General features: G+C 34.2%; 2 protein-coding genes across 4 annotated transcripts; one reads left to right on the top strand and one right to left on the bottom strand.

Moving 5' to 3' along the window:
- LOC134272417 (centrosomal protein of 95 kDa-like) lies at positions 1-16,378 on the bottom strand. Of its 2 annotated transcripts, none has more exons than XM_062754648.1 (22): positions 16,357-16,378; positions 11,733-11,772; positions 11,253-11,381; positions 10,657-10,875; positions 10,280-10,502; positions 9,989-10,092; positions 9,582-9,673; positions 7,124-7,208; positions 6,702-6,882; positions 5,917-6,016; positions 5,544-5,638; positions 5,131-5,301; positions 4,299-4,485; positions 3,977-4,069; positions 3,554-3,617; positions 3,359-3,454; positions 2,861-3,033; positions 2,518-2,592; positions 2,062-2,214; positions 1,844-1,977; positions 1,317-1,401; positions 1-528 (listed from the first exon to the last, which is right to left on the bottom strand). In XM_062754648.1, exons 2-22 carry the CDS (start codon positions 11,767-11,769, stop codon positions 364-366), a joined length of 2,661 nt encoding a protein of 886 aa, XP_062610632.1. In that variant the 5' UTR covers positions 11,770-11,772; positions 16,357-16,378; the 3' UTR covers positions 1-363. The 2 variants fall into 2 exon arrangements, with proteins under 2 accessions (XP_062610632.1, XP_062610631.1); XM_062754647.1 differs by lacking the exon at positions 16,357-16,378 and adding an exon at positions 12,793-12,890.
- On the top strand, positions 14,396-25,678 carry LOC134272425 (uncharacterized). 2 transcript variants are annotated; one of them, XM_062754664.1, is made up of 15 exons: positions 14,399-14,599; positions 15,385-15,567; positions 15,800-15,886; positions 16,217-16,240; positions 16,400-16,459; positions 16,759-16,782; positions 16,941-16,964; positions 17,072-17,143; positions 17,246-17,344; positions 19,819-19,842; positions 20,247-20,306; positions 20,480-20,503; positions 20,598-20,633; positions 24,439-24,478; positions 24,668-25,678. In XM_062754664.1, exons 1-15 carry the CDS (start codon positions 14,542-14,544, stop codon positions 24,699-24,701), a joined length of 849 nt encoding a protein of 282 aa, XP_062610648.1. In that variant the 5' UTR covers positions 14,399-14,541; the 3' UTR covers positions 24,702-25,678. The 2 variants fall into 2 exon arrangements, with proteins under 2 accessions (XP_062610649.1, XP_062610648.1); XM_062754665.1 differs by lacking the exon at positions 19,819-19,842 and having other exon boundaries at positions 14,396-14,599; positions 17,246-17,348; positions 20,227-20,306.

The following is a 25,678-nucleotide window of genomic DNA, read 5'->3' on the forward strand; positions in this document are numbered from 1 at the left end:
TAGACTATTGCAAGTACTTACACATAAAGTCTAAAAATACTTTGTCATAATCATGATAGACAAGTGAATGATATTGTACATGATTGTGTACGTACATTGTACATGATTGTACCTGTATATCAGATCAGAAATACTCAGTATTTCTGTTGTGGTTTTAAAACAGATTCTGAAGCAGATTTCTGTATAAGGACTAATATTACTTTAGTGTTTTTTTTTTAATGAAAAAAATCATTATAGTCATTTTTTTCTCATGCACAGTTCATTTTCTATTTGAAAAAAATAAATTAGACCCTGGTTTTCTTTACCACTGGATAAAGATCCCAGGAATATATCACAGTTAGTGTTTAATGTTATGTCCATACACTATACGTTGACGTGATATTTGGCCAGCTGTAAGTTGTGAATGACGCGATCTGCGTCGAGTTGTCGGAAGTACGCGTCGTCATCGTCCCTTACCAGCTGATCCTGTAACAAGTGGATCTCTGACTCCATCTTCTTACGCAACTCTTTCTTCATCTGTTCTAGTACCTGAAAATGAGCAATGGTGTGTAATAAAACATACTAGATGGATCAGCCTTACATCTTCAATTGACGTAGGGCATAGAAATAAATGTACAAATAGCGGGAAAAAACTGCTTCAAAAACTTTAATTGTGAAGTTAAGGTCTGTGAAGTTTAGGTCAAAGTCAGACATACTGATATAATAGCCCTCATCAAAATATTCAGTATATGAAGTTTGAAAAAGAAATCTTGAAAAGTTTTTTTTTTTGAAACTGAAGAAGGACCACGTTAAAGGAATGAAAGGTTAAGGTAAAAAAAAATTGATAAATTTGAATTTCTCTTTTCAATATGTATCAGCATACAATGTCCAATAAAAATGTGTTGAAAAGTTACTTTTCAACCGAGCTAAATATAAATTTTTAAAAACTAAGGTCAAGGAAATAGAAAAGTTCAAGGTAAAAAAGTTGAACTTTTTTTTTAAAAAAAGCTCATCGATAAAATATCTTGAATAGTCTCTCTTACACTAAGATAATCATAAAGTGTAATGGAAAAACACATGAAAGGATAGAAAACTGATATGATACACATTATATGCCCCAGTCAGGCATAAAAACTATATACTATCCAATATTTTCATGTTTTTTTTAACAAGATCTGTTTAGTGTATAGAGATTCTGTCAGCATTTCTAAAAGAATGGGTGCCCGAGGAATTTTGACCAGAAGAACTGAAAACTGATTTCAGCTAATAGTTTATCTATACTTAATGATTTAGTAAACTTCAGTAACCTAATCTTGAATGTTTTACTCAGTACAAACCTTCTGTTGGGCCTTTTCTCTGATTAAAATTTCTTTTCTTTCCTTACTTATGGATTCTGCCAGCATTTCAAATTGATCACGGTAACTTGTTTGGGTCAAGGCAAGATAAACTTACAAATTCCATCTTATAAGATAATCCTGTATAAATGAATACTACATGTACAACACTACAACACAACATTTCCAAATACCAATACTGCACTTATTGTAAGGTACAGTACATGTATAACTAATATTGCATATTACATGTAGTCATGTACCCATAAGATAAATAATGAATTACTACCTATCATCAGTCACAAAAACTATATGATAGCAATAAGAAAATTTGTCAAAATTCTAAAAGATTCTTGTCAATTTAATAAGACATGTGATTTTAATGTTTTAATGTATAATGTAAACATTTAATGTGATTATGGTGTGCAAATATATGTAATGTGATTTATCATCCTCTATCTTAATGGACTATCACCTTCGATTCTATTTCTAGACACAGTGTATACAGTTAACTAAATTAACAAGGATACTAGTTCTCCATGGACTCAATCTCGTTCCTTTGAGCACTGGCCTGAGAATCCCGCTGTTCCTGGGCATATTTCTTCAACTCTCGCACACGGTCCTTTTGGATATCCAATCCATCTTTAAAAAGTTTGCGGAATATCTGCAAAACACATTATATCGATAAGTTTATGGTATCTTTCAATAAAATTAAGCATTTAATGAAAATTTCAATACTCCATCTTACCATTTCTTCTCGAGTGCGCCTCTTGAGCATCTTGGATCTCATCCTGACCTGGTAATCGTCGTAATATTTACGAGATCGAGCTGACTGAGCTCGCTTCTCTTGGATCAGATTCTTGGCAGCCACTGTCTGCTTTTGTCTTTCTTTAATTTCTTTCTGTAAAAAGATTAAAATTTCCCAATCATCCACCGTAAGTTATACCTCATTTTCAAAAGACAACATAGTGTGGACTTCCAAAGAAAAGTTCAAATTGGCAGGCATTGTCCATTTAAAAGATTTTTTTTATAATTTATAGCAAGATTAAGATACATGTATTAAGTCTGGCATGAGTATGGTCATCCTTCTTAAGATAGAGTTAAGTTTCACAGGATACTGGGATACACACATTTTCTAACTCAAACCATAAATATCTATCGTAAATAATTAATTACTACACTGCATAATAAATATATTACTTACCATACGCTGACCATGCTCCAATTCTTTCTTCATTATATTGACCATGATTTCATGTCGTTTTTCTGCCTCTTCCAGCTTGAATAATATATAAGTTAAAGCTAATGCAGAAAAGTAGGAGTGCACTTTTATATTAAAAATAATTACCAACTATTTCATATTACTATTACTATTACTAATTTATTACAATTAAATATATTTATAGACAAAAGTACACATTTACATACATGTAGATAAAAAAAATTTAAATACAGTTATTCCTCAAGATATCTTCAGTACTTTTATATACTTATTCTGTATGAAATAAATGGTTTTTTTGTAATCTCACAACTGGTTGATTACTGACCTCAGCCTTGGCTTTACTCTTTTTGCGTCGGACTTCCTGGTTGGCCCGTGTGACCTGCTCTATCTGGTGGATGCCCTTCCTCCATAGTTCGTGCCAGGTGTGGAGGGACAGGTGGAGGTGAGGGAACTCCTTCAGCAGCAGGGGTAATATGTCCTCATCATCCTTAATCGTCACTGAAAAGGATTAATATAATCATGAACAATGAATCTTGCTTAATTTCCTTGCAAAAGAGTGGGGCTTGAAAATAGTTGTGGTTCACAATTTAGCCCTGATTCACAATTGAACTTCATTACTTCTATGAGGAATGACAGGGATATTTCAGAGGGAACAATACAGAGCATATCATACTAGATAATTTTAATTTTGTTGTTGTTGCTGTAAATACGACAAATTTTGAGATACCAACATGAACAAGGTTTAGCAGTTTTCCATAATAGTTTATAACTTATATGTGTGATTGTTAATTGCATTATGTGTCTTTCCACTGTCAACACTCACTTTTCTGTTTGGGTATAGCTGTTGCACCACTAGGAGATTTTCGTTTAGCTTTACTACACACACTGGGCTTGTGAACTGGCATTTTCTTCTTCATTCCTATACGAAAAATAAGTGTTAGGGAAACCAATCATTAAATGAATTCAAGTGATTGATTTCAAAAGAGAAAGGTTTCCATCCCTGTACAGATTTCTTTACCTGGTTCCTTTGGTTTAACACTGGCCTTGGGACCTGTCAACACTTTCTTCTTGTATACATCTTCCTGTAATTCACAACATGATATAGGATCTAAACAATACAATCTTATTTGACATGATGTTCTTAAAATACAATGACTGGAGCATTACAGATCATGAATTAAATTCACTTACAATATTTTTGTGCATTACATATGTGTGTCTATAAAATATTTTGGAAGTACATATAGAGAATTTATGTCTAAAAGATGAAGTCAAAGGACCCAACATATGACTCATTCAAAAATAAGTACACATTTTACTGTCAGAGTTAAAATTGTTCATGCTAACCACAATTCCTGATTTAGCAGTCAACATAAATCACCTACATGTACCACATGAATACCAACTAAAAAGTATTCACTATTGACTAAAACTCACTCACCACCTGTTTAGCACCCTTCCTATCTTGACTTAATCCATACTCTGCTTCATTCTGAAGTTCATCTAAATCTTCTCTGTATATTCTTTGTAGAAACTGTAATACACAAAAAATTGTAATATACTTTGGTAATTTACCAATACTGCTAATCATTAGATCCAGATAAATAACATACATGAATATATTTACTTTAATAACATACATGTACATTGTACCAGGAACACTTTTAAAGGAAACAAATACAAATAAACTTACATTAATTTATTTATAATATATCAATAACATCAACCTAGTTATAATATAATCAATATGGATTAACACTCACATCGACTTTTCGTTTGTTGACACCTTTTTCATTATTCAACAGTCGCTGTGTATCAGAGATGGAGTAATTTCCCTTTGATTTACTGCCTAATCGACTTGAGTGAATTTTTTGCTGATCGTTCCGTGACCTAAATCTGGCCGGCATGGCCTCGTCCTCACTCAGAACATCATCAATGATTTCATGGAACCTGAAAAAGTCACCAGCAATTCATATTTGGGCACTTTAATTCAACTTTACATTTGTATTTATGAAACAATGCATTTTCCAGGAAAAGATTAAATACAATGGACAACACTTGAACAATTAGTTGCAAAGAAGTTGAGAATAAAGACACTGTTCCAAACTGTAGCCTTCACGTGAATCATTTTTTGTGGGGACCAATATTCATAGATTTTGTGGGTCACTCTAACCAATGAATTTACTACCCAAATATTAAAAGGGTAACTTTGTCAATTTTATAAGTTCACAGAATGTTCTGTATATAAGTATTATAAAAGTAATCTTTAAATGAATGTCATTGAGTGAAAGTTTGGTTGCCCATGAACTTTGACATACTGTACGTGTACACAGACTAATATATTCAAAATTCAGTGCAATCACTGGGTATTGAGTGATTTGTGTAATCCTGAAATAGTGCTACACACATCCATGCTATTTACTGCATTTATTATCAAACGTATTTATGAATTAGAACATTGTTGTCCTTGCCAAAGCCGCTCCAGTGTAAAACTTTTACAGTACATATACATAAACAGTATCAAATTGATCCACAGTATTTCAATCTCTTTCAAAGAACATGAAATTTAGGCAAAACATCTCAAAGTTTATGTACTGTTTCTTTAAGTAATCATCGTAGGAAAAGTTGGCGGGGTTTTTCTCGAAGTCAAAGAGACTGCTGTCCCCCGAGGTGCCCCTCCTTTGTGTATTGTCCTGACGAGGACGACTGGCTTTCTTTGATCCCTCCTTCTTCTCAGTCCAGGCTGTCTTAGTTTTAGGTTTATATCTAAATGATGGGAGATTCATGTTACTTGTGAAGTATCTTTTTATAAATCAATTTTTTCTTTTACTCTTTCACAACATATCAATTTGCACTGATTTTCTTCAAACAAATTTTTGCTGTTCTACTTTAAAAATAATTTTTGCTGAATGTCAGCTAAACTAACTAAATATTTGCATGAAGCATATTTTGACCTTTAACATATGAGAACAAGCACACTGTTTGATATTTTCGTTTACAGTGAGTACCTGGGGGCAGTCCTTAAGAAGCTGGGGCTGGAGTCTGAGGTTGTAGACCGCTCTACCATAAAGGACACCTTCCTCTTGGCACGGCTTGGTGTCAGCTGTAAAATGGATCAAAATGATGACAACTTGATGTAATATTCATACTCCAAATAAGCAGTAATTTTAATGAAATATTATCTTTTGTATTTTTACCTTATAAAAACACTTAATTGCACTGAATACATATACATACAGTGTACATGAATATGAAACTTAAAACTACAACCATTTAATACTTTCACATTGTACACTTATCAGTTATCACTCAATGTTTGCATAAAAAGTCTTTAAATTGGCTATGAAACTTGATGAAACAAACTTGTTTTTCAATCAATACCTCTGAATCCGAGAAGAATTCATCCTCTGAGACACGAGTTGGACTCTTTGTTTTTCTGGTTGGACTTCCAAATAGGTCTTTCTTTGGACTGGGGTGTGTTCTGTCAAACCAATAATAAATTAAACATAGGTTATTAAAAATTATGGAACTATCCTTGATTAATACTATCTTTAAGTAAGGCAAACTTTCACACCATGCACATGTTCTGGTGATGTGCATCCCTTAATGGTATGTAAATTTTGAATCTCCAGATTTCAACTCTTTATGTAACTTGTTCTGACACCTAATTTTGTCAGGAAAATATTTTTGTCACTCAGTACAGAAATGAATATTTATCTCTGAATGTAAGATAATGCAGTACGCAATGCAGAGATGTGTCTAAATCATGTTGAAAATAGTTCATTTTAGAGGTCAGATGTAAATATATTTTGCAACATAAACAAAATACATGGTCACTTTTTAGAAATATGTGACATTTGGGCGAGGGTAAGAAAACATGATGGAGGGTTCGGAAAGCCTCGCCCTCTATCACGTTTTCTTACCCTCGCCCAAAACTTACTTATATTTCTAGACAGCAGCCAAGTATTTTATATCTCCATACTTCTGAGGATGGTCCTGGTTAGGACTACAGTACAGGGCCTATAATTACCTGGTTAGGACTACAGTACAGGGCCTATAATTACCTGGTTAGGACTACAGTACAGGGCCTATAATTACCTGGTTAGGACTACAGTACAGGGCCTATAATTACCTGGTTAGGACTACAGTACAGAGCCTATAATTACCTGGTGAACTTCCCCGTGTTATAATCATTCTCCATACTTCTGAGGATGGTCCTGGCCTGGTTAGGACTACAGTACAGGGCCTCCTCCGCCATGGCAGCTGTCTCCTCTACCAGGTTACGTAAGTTCTCGTACGACTCTGTACCTCTACTGCTGGCCATCTTCAGGTTACTCTGCTTTTTGTCTATAAATAACAATAAAATAATAAATCTAAGGATTCAAAAAAAAAGTAGAAACAACATTTTATTACTTTATTGGCTTTATTCACTACAGTACTTGAGGCAAAGATGTGAAAAAAGAAATAGGAATTAATTTCCTACATTTACTACTATTGTTTATCAGATGTTATTACCATTGCACATATCAATTGTTTTTCTACTAAATAATAAAAACTTTATTGTAGATAGATATTTGCTGTACTATACCATCTGTTTCAGTCACTGGAACTAGGTCTGAAAAGGGATCTTTAGGAAGACCAAGATCTCTTCTATGTCTGGCTAGGTCTTCTCTCTGAAAATGATGTGTAAACACTGTAAACACTGTATACAAGTACCAGCACTTCACATCTAGGCCAATGAAGACCATAGACCAATGTTCTATGAATTCTGTCGATTTTGACTTATAATGACTTATAGTCTACAGTTTTTTGCCCTGCAAAGATTTATATTATGTGCTGTTTTTTCCCTGTAAAGACTAACTAACTCTGCTGTTTTTCAGCCTGTGAAGACTTACTGTCTCTGCTGTTTTTGTCTTAAGAAGACTTACTAGCTGTGCCGTTATTTTTGCCCTGAGAAAACTTAATATCTGTGGGGGGTTTTCTGTCCTAAGAAAACCTATTTTTTGCTGTTTTTTTGCTCCGAGAAGACCTACAATCTTTGTTGTTTTTTGCTCTGTGGAAACTAGGGATGTCAAAATATTTATTTTCCTTAGTCAAACATTCGTCTGCATTATTCGAACAATAGTCGACTATTCGGAGCAATTTTTGAAGAAAAAAAAATCTCATCGATAGCAGATTTATAAATCAAAAACCATTTTCGTAAATTTATGTAAAAAGTAACATTACTGTGTGCTACACACGATATTTAGATGAGCCTTACGTTGGGATAAGATGTAGAAATGAAATTGAATTTCACCAGCAATTGATTCTCCAAAATGTATGAATTTTCGTAAAATCACATTAAAAAATTGGTCTGATATTATATTATGTGACTTACTATCTGTGCTGTTATTTTTGCCCTGAGAAAACTTAATATCTGTGGGGGATTTTCTGTCCTAAGAAGACCTATTTTTTGCTGTTTTTTGCCCTGAGAAGACCTACTATCTTTGTTGTTTTTTTTTATCTGTTCATTCTTTCGTTCTAGTATGCTTAGAGAATTGTCAGCAATGTTTTTAAAGCTTATTTAAAATAAACTGGAAAAGGGGAGGAGCTTATTGCTTTAATAATTATCGAAGTTTCAAAACTTCGCAGCTATGCCGTGTTCCTATTGCATAATATAAACATTCTTAGAGGTAATAAATAAATTTATAATTGATACAAGTCCAATTAAAAATTTTCAAAATCCAGTAAAGTGCTGCATAATTGACTACAAAAACAGAAAGGTCAGTAATTACAAAATAATTATCGCGGTATGTAATTACTGTTCTTTCCGTGTAAACAATGTGGAAACTTATCTAAATACTGTGACTGCTCTTATTCATCTGAGGACGGATACTACAATGGTTTGAGAAATGACGCTTTACAATTTTGAGTGAGAATTCTTTAACACCCCCTTTTTTGCATTTATTAGATATTCGAATGTCATTTCATTATTCGATCGTCGGTCCATTCGACTGATAGTCGAATAGTCGACTATTCGTTGACATCCCTAGTGGAAACTTACCCTCTGTGCTGTTTTTGCCCTTGTTTTCTCTGTGCTGTATTTTGAATAACTATTTGTGCTGATGCTTTGACTTACTATCTGTGCTGATGCTTTGACTTACTATTTGTGCTGCTGATTTGACTTACTATCTGTGATGTGCTGTTGTTTTGACTTACTATCTTTGCTGTTGTTTTTACTTGCTGTGCTGCTGATTTGACTTACTATCTGTGCTGCTGATTTGACTTACTATCTGTGCTGCTGATTTGACTTACTATCTGTGCTGATGTTTTGACTTACTATCTGTGCTGATGTTTTGACTTACTATCTGTGCTGATGTTTTGACTTACTATCTGTGCTGATGTTTTGACTTACTATCTGTGCTGATGTTTTGACTTACTTACTGTGCTGATGTTTTGACTTACTATCTGTGCTGATGTTTTGACTTACTATCTGTGCTGATGTTTTGACTTACTATCTGTGCTGATGTTTTGACTTACTATCTGTGCTGATGTTTTGACTTACTATCTGTGCTGATGTTTTGACTTACTATCTGTGCTGCTGATTTGACTTACTATCTGTGCTGATGTTTTGACTTACTTTCTATGTGCTTATGTTTTGACTTACTATCTGTGCTGATGTTTTGACTTACTATCTGTGCTGCTGATTTTACTTACTATCTGTGCTGATGTTTTGACTTACTTACTGTGCTGATGTTTTGACTTACTATCTGTGCTGCTGATTTGACTTACTATCTGTGCTGATGTTTTGACTTACTATCTGTGCTGATGTTTTGACTTACTTACTGTGCTGATGTTTTGACTTACTATCTGTGCTGATGTTTTGACTTACTATCTGTGCTGATGTTTTGACTTACTATCTGTGCTGTTGTTTTGACTTACTATCTGTGCTGTTGTTTTGACTTACTATCTGTGCTGTTGTTTTGACTTACTATCTGTGCTGATGTTTTGACTTACTATCTGTGCTGATGTTTTGATTTACTATCTGTGCTGCTGATTTGACTTACTATCTGTGCTGATGTTTTGCCTGGTCTGTATCTATCTGACAGCAAATCTTTTTCTAGATTCTCTCCCTCTTTGATAAGTTCATTGGTAGAATCTATAAAACAGGGCATTTCAAAAATAACCATTGTATCAAACAAAACTCATACTTACCAACACTGAATAAAGAGCAGATATAAATATTAAAAAACAAAGATTTGAAAAAAAATACCATGAATATTTCAGATAAACAGAAACTTTATCATTTTGTTTTTTAAAACATCTCTCTGTAAAGGTTTCTGTGTTTTTGGAAGCTTGTAGGTACACCTTTAACTTTTATGAAGACTGTGAAGTAGCACATACACATGTATTAAGCTGACGTTAGGTTTATATTCTATCTAATCTATCATTCTGTTTTGTAACTTGTTCTTACTTTGGTCTGTGCTGACTGTGGGTTCTTTACATCCAGTTGAAGTGTCATTTACTGCAGCAATCAGGTCTTCAGTTTCACTCAAAGTTTTCTTTGGAGAAGGACTACTATTACATTAAAAAATTAAAATTTTACATTCTACAGCTTTAACTTCCAACAATTCTCTACTTGACATTGGCCTTTTCTTCCATTCTTGATCTTATTATAATTCAATAACTGCTTTAACAATTGACAATTCAAATTATAGAATAAAATATTTATACAGTATAGGCATTTAATTTTTTTCATACATACCTGATTTTAGAAGCTTTGGAGGGACTTAACAGTGTTTTCCTCCTGAGCTGAGACTTTGGGGATTTGAGGGGAGACCTCCTGACAGGACTACCTTTGGGGGTGATTCGTTCTGGACTCCCCTCCAGACTGTAGTTCTGCTGGAGCTCCCGTTCTAAGATTTTGTCAATCACTTCCGGATGTACAGCATCCGGATCTTCATCCAGTTCATCTGGATCACCTTCCCCTGAAAAAAAATATAAAAAAGTTCAAACTCTTTATCAGATAGATGTATTAGAAGCAGTTTGTAGCCTTTTATGCCCCATCTTACAAATATTTAACTTCAGTGTAAAAAAACTTGTAGTTACTGAAGTAATTTTCTCTGACATTGATGAACTTACCATCTGTTGAAACATCACTTTCTATTTTGTTCAAAATATACTCTAGAAGTCCTCCAAATATCTCTAGCAAGTTAAGGATGGACTCGCGATTTCCATCAATAGTGTCTCGTCCTGTGATGTGAGCGAGTGATGTGTGAAGAATATCTCGAGATAAGATATCTATTACTAACTGTACATTTTGTATCTCATCTTCCCTACTGACTGGCTTCTGTATGACACCTAAAACAACAGATATAAGTAAAAACAATGTCTGTGAAGTAAATACTAAATATGTATTTTAACAAAAAATAACCCTCATTCAACCTATGTACATGCTATTTTATGTATACAAACTGAGACCAATTACTATTTGGACATTGAACTTATATATTCAAACAGGACCATAACTTTTTAATTAGAGTTTATTTTACTAATTTTGATTTCCTTTCAACTATATTTCTCCCTTCTGTAGTAATGTTCTAAAGAAAACCGGGATAATATACATTTTACCATAGAAAATAGAGCTGTGAAATTTTCACTATAAATTAAGCATACAAAGAGCCATAATTCAGACAGACAAGTTCTGGGTGTCAGTTCCTGGTTTCTGTTTCACTCACCCTGTAACTTCTCCCCACAGAGACCTTCAAACAACGTGACATACACAGCGGCGTTAATGTCCTCCACACAACTCAGACTGCTGCCCGCATTCAGCTGTTCCAGGAGGAGATTCGCCTGACGCACAATTTCTGTTACAATAAAGTTTTATACACATAAACATTAACTGTGTTCCGCATCAGTAGAACTCAAAAGTAACTTATACAAAATTCAAAAAAATGAACAAAAACTTTTTTTTTAATTTCATGAACTAGGTTATTGTAACAACTGTAAACTATAGTTTACTGAAAATTAACTGTTTTTAATAATTAGCACCAATTACATGCATTATGAACTTATTTATGAAATACACTGTAGTTTATACTTTAAATTTATCAATCTCTGAATTCAAGTTCAAAGTTATAATAATTCAAAAACTACATTTCTTCCACATTTAATTTGATATGCCATAGGTCAAAACCTAAATTCAGAGGTTTGCTTACTTATGTCCTCTTGGCTAAGTCTTTCTTTTGGTCCCATTTTCTGGAAGAAAAAAATTAACTAACTACCTTACGTTTTTAAACTTATTTTAATTTAAAGTAAACAACACCATGCTCTTGCAATGATTAATTAAGGAATGAATTTAATAGCTACCCATTATATATGGTATAAACTGGGTTGGGGCAGTTTACGCTTTATAATTGCAAAGCGGAATCTCTTAAGTGGTATGGGAGGACTTCCTAAATTAAGTAAATTTCCACTTTGTGGGTGTAAGACTAACCCTTAGGGATGGGTATCGCCACAAATTTCGTATCGCGATATATCACGATTTTTTCCCACAATATCACGATAATATCATGATATTTTTAAAAGCAGTTTTTACAATGCTTTTACATGAAAAGTCATTATTTTTCTATAAAATACGCTAGAAAAAACAAAACTTTTACTTTCTTGAAATTTTATGTATATAAAATTAAGTAAATTTACAACATTTTTTATACTTTGTGAAAGGTGTAAAGACCGGTATTTACCCGATACGTATACGATATACCGGTATACCGATAAAATCGCACATCCCTACTAACCCTACATGTAACTCTTATCAGAAAAGTATTGTTCGACATGTTCGAAACTTCCTCAAACAGCTGCACAGTGGAATGATGTTAATTTTACATCAAAGTGCAATGAGCACGCAGATTTAAGGGGTTGTATGGAAATGCCCCCCCCCCCCCCCTCCAAATAGCTTAATCAAATTTTTGACAATATTGCTTCTTTAAAGTTAATCAATGATGAATGAAGATTGTGCCAGTCCTGGTAGTGGTATTTTGCAGAATTGGTACCTTAAAATATTCGATTAAACAATCAATAAAGCACAAAATTTAGAATTTCTAAGCCTAGATAGAATGGTACACCAGTACTTAGGCTATCGTGGTCGTGTCAATGCGAACTCGTCCCCACTTGTTTCAGGGAAGCGGCAGTGCATTAAAAATTTACTAAATCCATCTAATATAAGTACTTTTACGGTATATCTTATTTAAAAGGAAGGAGTTATAAAATGCAAACCTTTACAAAATGCAGATCTAATACTTCATTGCACTAGTAAATCAAAAATAAGTTGAAACATGTTCCAAATATTGTAAACACTGACACAGCGACCTCTAGCGGCAGCTACAACAAACAATAAGTTTAAAACCATCACAGTGAACAATTTATATCCGCATTTCTTTCTTTCTTTATTTATTCATTTATTTTAAATTATTATTTTTTATTTTGTTTTTGCATGTTTCTTTTGATTTTTTGGTCTGGAATTTTCTTTAATGGTTTTCTTTTGTTTTGTCGTTGAGAGAGATATTGTCTCAAAAATTTAACTCATTAAGGGAGGGGTTTTGGGGCAAGCAACCCCCCGTTGGCTTTGCTAAAAAGAGAGAAAGAAGAGAGTCCCCTTTTTGTTGTGTTTATTAACTATAGAAAATGTTCAGAGAAAGGCTAATGTAGTAATATATGAAGAAAGTTGGTTGTGAAAACATAATAGAACTTGACCTCCCCCTCATTTTTACAAAGTAGGATTTTCGGGTAAAAAGATTTATTTCCTTTCTTTGAGAAAAACTTTCAGGTATTAATCCATATTTTTTCCCAGGCCCCAACTTTAAAAAACGGAATCACATCCCATTAAGTTGTTTACAATAAATTATGTAAACGTATGTTATATTTCAAACACTTTTTCTCCTCACCAGGGCCCTCCCTCTTCAGTACCCCCTTTCTAGATTCTAGATCCACGCCTGTAATTAATTTGTTGAAAAGGAAATTACAAAACTCATAATGCCTTAATTGGTACATACTTGGGGCGTCACGAGAAAAGACTTACTAGGAGTAGACTTACTACCCCCTTTTTTCTATTCAGAGATATAAGAGCTGACTGAGATTAGCTACTTTCAAAATTGTCTTTATAGAATTTATAGTATTCCGAAGGAATTCCTAAATTACAGATAGCAAAGGTCCAAAATATTTTACAAAAGCGAACCGGGGCTAAGCCCCCTCCTACTTTTTTTGTAAAGATAGACGTATTGAGGCGTAGGTTTAGCCCCCCCCCCCCCCTTCAACAGGTCAAAAGGTAATGGTGTTGGCGTTTTAAAAAATGGTATTGAAAGAAGCTCGGGAAATGCTTAACTGTGGACATGCAGAAACTTAACTCCACTCCAGCATGCCCATTTGGTGGGATACACCAAGTGCTGTTCTTAATTTAGAAGTACACGTTCATGTATATTCAAGTATCAATTAAAACAATGAAGAGAGTGAGCCAAAGAATTAAAAGAATTTAACAATTTTAGCAATATTTTTCCTCGATTAAAATTTTTATTCTCACCGATTCTTCCATTATGCATCTATCTGAAGAGCACTATATATGTAATTCTTATAATAGAAATATTTCGGATAATTTTTTTTTTTTTAGATAAGATTTTATTGATCTTTCGTGAACCCTGTGACATTCGAATCACAGCCGGTTGTTTTCACTTTTTATTAATGGTATTTTTATTCTTGTAATTGAAATTGATTAGTAGTTTATTCTGGGTACTATACATGTGTGTTTATTATATGAAGGACCTTCATTTGAATTTTTACTTTTATTACATTAATTTTCTATTACCTACACAGGGAAATACCAGCGATCTATTAAAAGCCCGTATCAAAGGTATGTTCCAGATTCTATTAATAGCATTATTACAATACTGAAAGGTAAGACGGGATTTCACGACAGTTTCGGTTGTACAAGTGAACAGGTAGATCTGTACAAAGAAAGTGAAGACGTCCAACATGGCATCAACCACGGAATGCTATTTGTTGATTCTTTGGTTATGTCTGGCATTTTGTGGTAAGTATAATTTACTAGTTCCATATTTGCAGTTTGTATACATCATACTGAGCTGTCATACATATATACATGTACGTATATGTATGTATACAATGTAGTTTCGCTTCAATTCAGTTGAACAAATGGTTAAACATTAACATAAAATTTAATAAAAGTAGTTTCGCTTTGAACTACGTAGAGGAAACAAATCTTTTAAAATAATTCATACGTGCAATTAAATAAATTTAAGAAAGAATTTAGCTTTTCATCATGCAAACATTTACTTAGAGAGATCGATGTGGTGATAAGGATTTTTTTCCGCCACAGACAACCTTAAAAAAAAAGTTGCTTAAGTGGAGTTGTTATTTAGCTATCAAATAATTTATGTGTTACCCCAAAGTTACTATGTCTAGTATGAGAACGCATGAAAGTTATACTTCAAAAATAGAAAGAAAATGCTTATATATGCAAGCACGAAGTATTATTTTTGAAAGAAAAAACTTTGATAAACAGAAAAAAAGAAAGTTATCCAAACTTGAAAATATCCCATTTTCTTGTGTGTGGTTATGGTGATAGTGGTGGTGTTGTGGGGGGGGGGGGGGGTTAATTCGACTTCTTTTATAACCAAATTTTCTTCATGTATTACTACATTATCCTTTGATTAATTTGACTATGCTATAACAAAAGTTGGGGGAGGACGGCAGCCTCCCCCCGAATCATACGTGCATGTTATGAAATTAAGAATAAAATCACTGTAATTATTGCAAGGTTATTCTACATTATTAATGAAGCGCATTTTAATATAGCGGGTCAAGATACTGCCTCGACGACTGAAACTGCCCCCACCCCAGAAATGTCCCCTCCCGACCTCCTGCTGCCCATCGTCGTCCCTGTGGCGGTGACAGTGCTGTGTACAGTCATCATTATTGTCGTCATCATCATCTACCTCCGTAAATGTCATCATACAGGGGGAGACAGAGTCTCTGATGGTAAGAGCGCTACGTCATAAAACAGATCTTCAATGTTCCAGATTGTTTATTTTGAAAAATACACAGTTCATCAGGAAAAATAAACTGATAATGTCATGGTTTTAATTCTTGAAGATTTTATTTAAATCTCTCTCTCTCTCCCACTCACTCTCTCTCTCTCTCTCTCTCTCTCTCTCTCTGAAAGAGAGATTGTATTATACACATAATAAGTAAAATTAAATTGTATTTTTAGCGGAGACAGGCAAAAAGACGGACAAAAAGACAGACAAACCCAGCCGTTTTGAGATGGGACTCCTGAGCACGGCTTCCACAGATCGAGGTAGAGTACAGTAATACACGCTGGTCCTCAGGGATGATCTGTCAGATAGACCGACCTACCCAATAACTCGTAAACAACACATAAAACATCACAACCTAATGTAACAAGATAATGGAAAATTTAATGTATTTTCTTGATTTTATCATGACCTTTGTCATTGTATTTATTATGTCTAATGTCTTGGTTGGGGGGGGGGGGTTACCTTCATATTGTATTCTATAAATCAGTGCATCGCGTACATGTATAATGATATTGTCAGTAATATTCCCCGAACGCATCCTATGTTATGTTAATATAAACAGCTTTTAATAACTATTTTTAAATTTACAGAAGCAGAGTCTGTCCTGAATGGAGGTAATTAAAACCGTTTAATATTACTAGTATCTATCATAAACACACACTATTCTTTCTTTCTATGAATACCGTGATGATTGATTTCTATTCTCAATACTAGTATACATACAACTCACCTGTGTAAAGTGGAAGTTATGTGAATGAATTTTCCTTTATTAGCAAAAGAACAACTGAGAGAGATTAAAAGTCTTGAGAAAAACCTGGCCCTTTCTGTAAAAGGTATGCAACATGTGTATGGATCTGACACAAACTCTGAATTCTTCATTCTATTTTTCCTCCACTTACAAAAGAATGACAAGTAGCTAGCTAATGCAGCATTAGAATAAAACCACACAATTGTGCATTATTTGTGACAATATAAAGTTCATACGTAATTTATACATAGAAACACATGTCATTACAAAAAATCTCTCTTTTTTAATAAAACCAATTTTTTAAAGATATTATATGTAAATTATTCAATTTCATTACAAAAATGTTTCAATTACTCTCTTTTAATTGTTTTTTTTCTCATTTAGAATTCAAGAGTCTGATGTGGCATGGTAAGATATGTAACCAATTTTATATTAGTACAACAGCATACTTATACATGTATACAATGTACATAAGTATTTTATTGCTACATAATAAATAAAAAAAAGCAACATGTCCACGTGTCTAATTTGATATTCACAGATACTTTTTGGTTTTTGTTTTCTAGCCAACTCAGTTTTGAAGCTAATAGGTAAGCCTATTTAAAGTTTCAGTATAAATGCATTTTTATAATTGTTTGTTTTGGGGTTTTTGAAAAAACTTTTTTTTTCTAATTGTAATTTTACTAATTGCACACAGATGAGGGAATTGATGAAGAGAGTGAACCTAAAACCCTGAAAGATGAACTGTTTGAAGAAGTGAACAAGAGAGGTGAGATCAATCATTGATTGTACAGTTATATTTATACACTGATTATAACAAGAGACCTAACAATGTTATATCTCTTTACATTTATAATCTTGTTATATACAGTGGCTAAAGATCCCAATGATAAACCAGACGAAGAAGAAGAGGAGTCAAAGAAAAGGAGGATTGAAAGTGTCAGAGAAAAACAAAACAGACTGTTTACAGGTATGTTACAAGTAGGGGACAGTCAAGCTATATTGCAGGTACTTGACCAGTACTGGCCAAACTATTAATAATTAAGTACCTGACAAACACTGGACAGACTGTTTACAGATTCATGACTAGTATTGGACAGCCAGTTTAAAGGTAAATGACTAACAACAGACAGACTGTATAGGTATGTGGCTATCAATAGACACTGACTGTTTATAGGTACCTAACAATTACTGGACAGACAGTTTACAGGTACCTGACTATTACTGGACAGACTGTTTACAGGTACCTGATTATTACCGGACAGAGAGTTTACAGGTACCTGACTATTATTGGACAGACGGTTTACAGGTACCTGACTATTATTGGACAGACAGTTTACAGATACCTGACTATTATTGGACAGACAGTTTACAGGTACCTGACTATTACTGGACAGACAGTTTACAGATACCTGACTATTATTGGACAGACAGTTTACAGGTACCTGACTATTACTGGACATACAGTTTACAGGTACCTGACTATTACTGGACAGACAGTTTACAGGTACCTGACTATTATTGGACAGACAGTTTACAGGTACCTGACTATTATTAGATAGACAGTTTACAGATACCTGACTATTATTGGACAGACAGTTTACAGGTACCTGACTATTACTGGAAAGACAGTTTACAGATACCTGACTATTATTGGACAGACAGTTTACAGGTACCTGACTATTATTGGACAGACAGTTTACAGATACCTGACTATTATTGGACAGACAGTTTACAGATACCTGACTATTATTGGACAGACAGTTTACAGGTACCTGACTATAATTGGACAGACAAATTACAGGTACCTGATCATTACCGGACAGACAGTTTACAGGTACCTGGCTATTATTGGACAGACATACAGGTACCTGACTATTATTAGACAAACAGTTTACAGGTACCTGACTATTATTGGACAGACAGTTATCAGGTACCTGACTATTACTGGACAGACAGTTTACAGGTACCTGACTATTATTGGACAGACAGTTTACAGATACCTGACTATTATTGGACAGACAGTTTACAGATACCTGACTATTATTGGACAGACAGTTTACAGATACCTGACTATTATTGGACAGACAGTTTACAGGTACCTGACTATAATTGGACAGACAGATTACAGGTACCTGATCATTACCGGACAGACAATTTACTGGTACCTGGCTATTATTGGACAGACATACAGGTACCTGACTATTATTAGACAAACAGTTTACAGGTACCTGACTATTATTGGACAGACAGTTATCAGGTACCTGATTATTACCGGACAGACAGTTTACAGGTACCTGACTATTATTGGACAGACAGTTTACAGATACCTGACTATTATTGGACAGACAGTTTACATGTACCTGACTATTATTAGATAGACAGTTTACAGATACCTGACTTTTATTGAACAGACAGTTTACAGGTACCTGATTATTACTGGACAGACAGTTTACAGATACCTGACTATTATTAGACAGACAGTTTACAGATACCTGACTTTTATTGGACATACAGTTTACAGGTACCTGACTATTACTGGACAGACTGTTTACAGGTACCTGACTATTATTGGACAGACAGTTTACAGATACCTATTATTGGACAGACAGTTTACAGATACCTGACTATTATTGGACAGACAGTTTACAGGTACCTGACTATTATTGGACACACAGTTTACAGATACCTGACTTTTATTGGACAGACTGTTTACAGGTTCTTTACAAATGCTATAGGCACTTGAAAGCCTATTTAGAAATACTTGACTAGTACTCAACAGAGTTTTTTCAGGAACATGACAATTACTGGACAGCATGTATACAACCATGACTTATTCTAGACAGACTGTTTACAGGTTTACAGGTACTTGACTAACACTGGACAGACATTATACAAGTACATGGCTATTACTGGACAGACTGTTTACAGACACCTGACTATTACTGGACAGTCAGGTTGCATGTTCTTGACTGGTACTTTTACTAGACAGACTGTTTACAGGTACCTGATTATTATTAGATGGACAGTTTACAGATACCTGACTATTACTGGACAGTCAGGTTACATGTTCTTGACTGGTACTTATACTAGACAGACAGTAAGACTGTTTACAACCATGGCTCATTAAGAGACTGTTTACAAGGTACTTGATTAGTATGGAGCTGACAGTTTACAGATGGAACAGGCACATTGAGTGTTGTTGTCCCTGCAGAATAATTTTTGAAATTAATGAACATTTTTTTTATCATTGATAAATCTAATCAACAAAGAAGAGCATATTACGAAATAACAGGAAGTGAACTTTTTCCAAATTAATAATACTTTCATGTTTAATTTTGATGTAAGGTATGAAAAAGGTCATGTTAATACATTGTAATACAGTATCATTTTGAACAACCATAATGCATAGTCACATTTTATTTCATTTTATTTTTTTTGCAGAAACGCACAAAGTTCTCAATGAAGGTAATTTTCTGTTTATAGATTTACTAGAAATCTTATCATTCATATGATTTATATGTTGTATATAAAATGCCTATAATTGTATAATACATTTAAGTACGCATTTTCAGTAAAATGGAACAAAAATAGGCAAAAATCTCTCTTCTCAATAGAAATTGCTTAATAAAGTGACATTTTTATGCTTTTTTATATACATATGTATATAAGTTGTATACATCTCAAGAACTAACTTAACTATTTTTTTTTCATATTTACCCTACGTAATGGTGTTTCTAAGAACTGAAAATTTAATGAAATTAATAGTATGCTTATTCTATTTTGAATGATTTGAAGATATTGTGTTTATTGCTGATAACTTAGTTGATCTGACAATTCATGTGTCATAAGTTCTCTTTTTTTAAAATTAGGCAAAAAATATATCAAGGAAGCAAACCAGAAAGACATAGAAATCAGAAACTTCACGAAAGGTAACTGCATGGTGTATGTTTAGTTCTTCTTAAATTGTCCCTCACTAAGAAAAGCAAAACAAATAAATTGTACAAAGAATCTCTGTTTTTTTAACACAGTTTAAAAATATCAATTGTACACTAATTTTATAGAATGAATTGTAACTGAGAACATTTCCTGTTATTTTTTTTAGATGCAAAGAAAGCTTTAACCCAAGGTTGGTAGAAAATTATATTTAACCAAAAATTATAAATATCACAAGAGCATTACAATCTGAATGTGTTTAACACTTGTCTTATTTCCCGTTTCAGTGAAGGACCGTGTTCGAGACATGAGGAAGTCCACAGGTATTAATTGTTACTGATTCAATGTAACCTCAATATTTTGAACCGAAAGAAATCGTTGTATCTAAGCTTTCTTCTGTTGTTTTACCCCATATTTTACGGTCTTACACGGAAATAAACGCGTATATAAGGTCAAAATCTGCAAATACCTTCAGTAATAAATCATTCAGCAGTTTATGCAACATGACATGACAACTTGTATGACAATATTTTTTTTAAATGAAATAGTTATCTTTTTATTGTTTTGTTCAATGCTTCAATGTTAATGTTGTGTTGATTTAGGATATTTATTTATCAATTTTTAATCTACATGCAGTACAACTGAGCAATTTTCATGATTCGAACCTCAGCTGGTTACAAATTTTGGAATTAATGAAACGTTTCAAGAGAAGTTGTAGAAATTCTTGGCTTTCATGATTGTTTACTAACGTCGAATACCGTTTGATATCCACAGCGAAAATTTCGGTGGTAAATATACTGAACGTGACACAGGCCCTGTCACACCAAGCTGCGTCCACACAGAGTCATTGTAAAAATTTTTAATCGCCGTGGAATCACAGGGAAATTGCACAAATTTCTGTAAAATTTTCACAATGTGAAGATGTCACGGCGTCCCTACGGCGACTGACGCGTTTCTACGGCGTTCTCGCGGCGTTCTACTGTGTTCCCACGGAGATCTCTTCGCGATTGACTCCGCTTCCGCGGAGTTTTCACAACGTGTTAGGAGTTTGCATCTCGTGTTCACGGCGTTCTCACTGCGGTGGCTGCGTTCACAAATACGTTCACAATGGGTTCTTCACCCATGGATATATATATATTCATCAGGAGTGTAAAACATTCATAATTAAAGATTCAAGCTACATAATGAAAAGACCTACTTTCATGACAAGAAATATAACTCTTAATTAAAAATGATCTATTTGAAAATTTAGTACTAAATTATTAATAGTTTTTTTTTTATTAAAATCCTTTTTTCAATTTTATCGATTCAGATGTGTTGTTTTATTTGTATTTTCATTGATTTCATTATGAATGTTAAAAAAATAAACATACTGAAAAGTTGCTACAAATTTTAAATTATTCCACCGAAACACCACTGAAACAACAGAACAAGTCCTGGTGTAATTAATATCTCTTCCCAATTTTATTTTAATGCTCCCAGTGCAACAAATACGTTAGAATTATAGTTGATCAAATATAAGGCTATTGCTCTTGTTTTGTGAGCTGGCTGACAACGCCGTGAAAGCGCAAATGTGATCGCCAACGGACGCTGTACATGTAGAAACGCCAAGGGAGCGCAATGATCGCAGTGACATCTCCGTGTTGTTGTGTAATCGCAGTGGACTCCACGACGTCTCCGTGAGGTCTCCGTGGAAGCGCAGTCTACTATCAATGCGTTCATGCTGCGATCATGTGCGTCTTCACGGCGTTCATACGGAGCTCCCACTGCGTTGCTGGAGATCTCACCGCGCTGCTACGGCGATCATATTACGCTTCTATTGCGTTCTTTTCAGACCGCGATATCACACGGCGCTTACATTAATAGTGCATGCCCAAAGTGATCGCGGTCCCCTGGCGTTCTAGGAGACCCTAGCACCCCTACTAATGTTATTGTGATTTAAATTCAAGACACGTGGTTTAGTTTGATCTATTTAAAGGTTATAGGGTAGAACCGGTTTTATAAATAAAATTGGCAGTAAACATGATATTGCTATAGCCTGTTTCTTTTGAAAACATGTCCTGTAATAAATGTTTCCAGACCTTTCTGAAAGACTTTCATGATTTTCAACAGAAAAAGGGTGGCTAAAGGAGGGGGTGTTAAAATAACAATATATCTTATACTTTTCGGCGAAAATTAGAGCTCACTAGTGACCGATTCGCTGGTAAAAAATGTGCATTATCATCTACACTGAGTGTAGACCTTTGTTTGCCTTTTATGGCTATTGTTATAAATGCGCACAGAGGATCTTACCACGAGAACTGACCAATCGTTGAATGAATATCAACGTTTACGCCAAATACATGTTTACATTTTACTTCGAACGCGTAGTTCAGGTTAATCTACGATCATGTTAATGGACTGCAAAATAAAAAAGAAATGTTCTTACGAAAAAAATACAAAGATAAGAAACTTTAAAAGATGTTACGGGTGTTTTTAATTTGTTGTTAAATGGAAAAATGTTTAATAAAGTGTAGTTTGTGTCTAGTTCAGAACACCAGCGCTTCAAGGGTAAGGAAAACCACAGGTACCAAACTCGCTTGAATATTTGACCCCCTAATATTTATAATATACTAGGGGGTCAAAAATTCATGCGAGTTTGGTTTCTGTGAGGAAAACGAGCAGCATCTCTTATGCATTTAAATGGACGAAACTTTGTTTACGTTCGTGATCACGTGTTCGGCTAGGGAACTCACCTGGCAATTGTATTCACCGATAGTACAACAAAGGAATATTAATACAGACGAAATCACTTTATTTGCAGTATGACTTTCAGAAACCTTGACTTCCCCCGTTTATTTAATAAATGAATTGTTTGTCATTATGAGCATGAAAATAATATTTGTAAAAATTGCTTTTCATTTACCATACGATTTTCCTTTTCTTCAAGCGTAAAATTCCTGTAGTATTCGTAGTAACCCATAATGCAATACTCATTCAGCTGATTGGTCAGTTAAAATCATGCATGTGCCTCATTTGCTAATCTGACGCCAAAAAATATAGTCCCGGTTCCCATGCAAAAATATTTGTCCAAAAAGAAATTTTAATTCATAACAGCAGAAAATTGTACCATAGAGAATACTTATTTAAGTTTGAATGAATGTAAAAGAGATCGATTGATTGAAGTACATTTCTACAGACATTATCAGCTTATTCTAGGGAGGTGAAAATTGAAACGCACCATAACTTTTCTGTTTACAATGCCTCCACGTGCTAGTCACTTCCTATCCACATTTCCGTGAATAATTTACCCTATCTCGCTGAAGTCTCGCTAACTCTCGCCAGAGACACTGCCAGATCTACTCTGAACTCATCGGGTTTTATAATTTGCAGAACTCCGAAAAATAGAAGGTTCCGAACACATTAGTAGGGGTGCCTAGGACCGCGTTCAGTGGAGATCTCGCCGCGTTGTCACGGCGCTGTAGAAGACTCTACTGCGATCACCCCGGCGTTTTGCATTTTTTATGGACGCTGTGTGATCGCAGTGAGGACGCAGTCCCCCTGTGACTGGGGTTTTACACAAAATTCCTATCCATCTGCACAAAAAAGCAACATTTTAAAAGAACATATCGAATATCATTCAGCATCTTCACAAGCCAAGGATTTCTAAGCTACTCTGATAATGAGGAGATCGAGTAGTATATCAGAAACCTTGGCTTGCGGAGATGATCATTCAGTGAAGGGCAATATTTAAGCATCGCTTCTAATTATCCAATGCTATAACACTAGGTATCTGATATGTTCAGGTTACTGTTGAAATACATACAAACCCCTCCCCTTTGTTTAATAATTGATAGTTATGCTAGTATATTGCATGAAACACATGAAAGACCTTCATATCCCGTGCACCATTCCTGAACACATTTAGCATACGAGCAAGTAAATAGAATGGACCCGTTTTGTGGCGAGGACTTGTATTTTAACTAACAAGCAAGTAGAGTAGAAAACGCAGGACGAGGCGCGATACAACATAGCAACCAAAACATACTAGTACACAACAATAAATTAATACATGTATATTGTTTAAAGAGACATTAATAAAACTAATGATAAATGAATTGAAGTTTATTATTCATCTATGATTTTTAGATAAAAAGAAGGACGTGAAACACGGAAAACTGGGAACTGGGTATGTATGATATAAAACGGTCTAAGTAACTGTATGATATAAAACGGTCTAAGTAACTGTATGATATAAAACGGTCTAAGTAACTGCTATATAGTATGATATAAAACGGTCTTAGAAGTAACTGCTATACATGTGTGTATTTCTGAAGAAGAGTATGTTCTTGGTAACTGATTTGGGGGTCTTTTCCAGAGAAGAGAAGAAGCCTTTACTGGAGAAAAAGTGATTGAAATGGATCTTAGTTTCTGAACCAGCTTCGACCATTGTGTTCCGTGCTATTACTGACATTTAATGAATCAACAAGCCATTCATAATCAACAGTGTAAATGATTTCGGCTCAAAACTCTACATATTTGCTCTACTCTTAATTTATATAGTTTATTTATTAATATGTGATCCATCTCACAGTTCAATAGTACAAAGTTGAGTAGACCAAGGTGCTAGTATGTTTGAAAAATGTAGGAATATCTTTCCAGGAAGATTGAAATACATGTGTGCTTTATTTGCCTCGTTTTCACGTAGGCTCCCCACTCTCAAAGTACTGAAGTATTCAGTAAATGTAACCCGAAACTAATCAGAAATCAAAATAATACATGTATTTAATTAGGACTTTGCTGAGGGGAAATTAAAGATAAAAAAGCATTGCTAGTCTTGTTACACATCGATGAACAATAGATGAAACACACACACACACACACACACACCCTCACACACACACACACACCCTCACACACACACACACACACACACACACACACACACACACACACACACACCCTCACACACACACACACACACACACAACCTAGCCATTATTTGATGTGAAATAAAAATAACTTTTTATAATATTCTTGCGTTTCCATGATTATACGTTATATGTGTCATTTTGAATTTTCGCAAATAATCCAATGTACATGTCGTACTATGCTTTTCTACATGTATTTATCATTGCACAGCGTATGTCTAGCAGTGAGGAACTGCACTTTGATGTGAATATATGTATATGTATTGAAAAGACCATAATCGTTGGCATTTGTGTTATGTTTGAAGGTTGCGTCTTCAAAAATCGCAGTATCTTGGTTGCAAGAAAATGTATTGAAGAGGTTGTATTTTTAAAGCTTTTTGAAATAATTGCCTTTCATTGTATATGCTATACATGTATATATATAGTTTTTAAATTAATAAAGAATTATGACTGCTTGG

The sequence above is a fragment of the Saccostrea cucullata genome, unplaced genomic scaffold (assembly GCF_032062105.1).
Source record: "Saccostrea cucullata isolate Sc308-1 unplaced genomic scaffold, CSIRO_AGI_Scuc_v1 ctg415, whole genome shotgun sequence".
NCBI lineage: Eukaryota > Metazoa > Mollusca > Bivalvia > Ostreida > Ostreidae > Saccostrea > Saccostrea cuccullata.

Bases quoted from the DNA above. Each gene is read 5' to 3' on its own strand.
- LOC134272417 (XM_062754648.1), bottom strand. From the start codon at position 11,769: ATGGGACCAAAAGAAAGACTTAGCCAAGAGGACATAA. The intron at 10,093-10,279 runs GTATGTATGAAA...TTAATGTAATAG, and splicing joins TCCAAAGCTTCTAAAATCAG to TAGTCCTTCTCCAAAGAAAA. The intron at 5,639-5,916 runs GTATTGATTGAA...TCCATTTTACAG, and splicing joins AATTCTTCTCGGATTCAGAG to CTGACACCAAGCCGTGCCAA.
- LOC134272425 (XM_062754665.1), top strand. From the start codon at position 14,542: ATGGCATCAACCACGGAATGCTATTTGTTGATTCTTTGGTTATGTCTG. The intron at 16,965-17,071 runs GTAAGCCTATTT...AATTGCACACAG, and splicing joins CTCAGTTTTGAAGCTAATAG to ATGAGGGAATTGATGAAGAG. The intron at 24,479-24,667 runs GTATGTATGATA...GGTCTTTTCCAG, and splicing joins CACGGAAAACTGGGAACTGG to AGAAGAGAAGAAGCCTTTAC.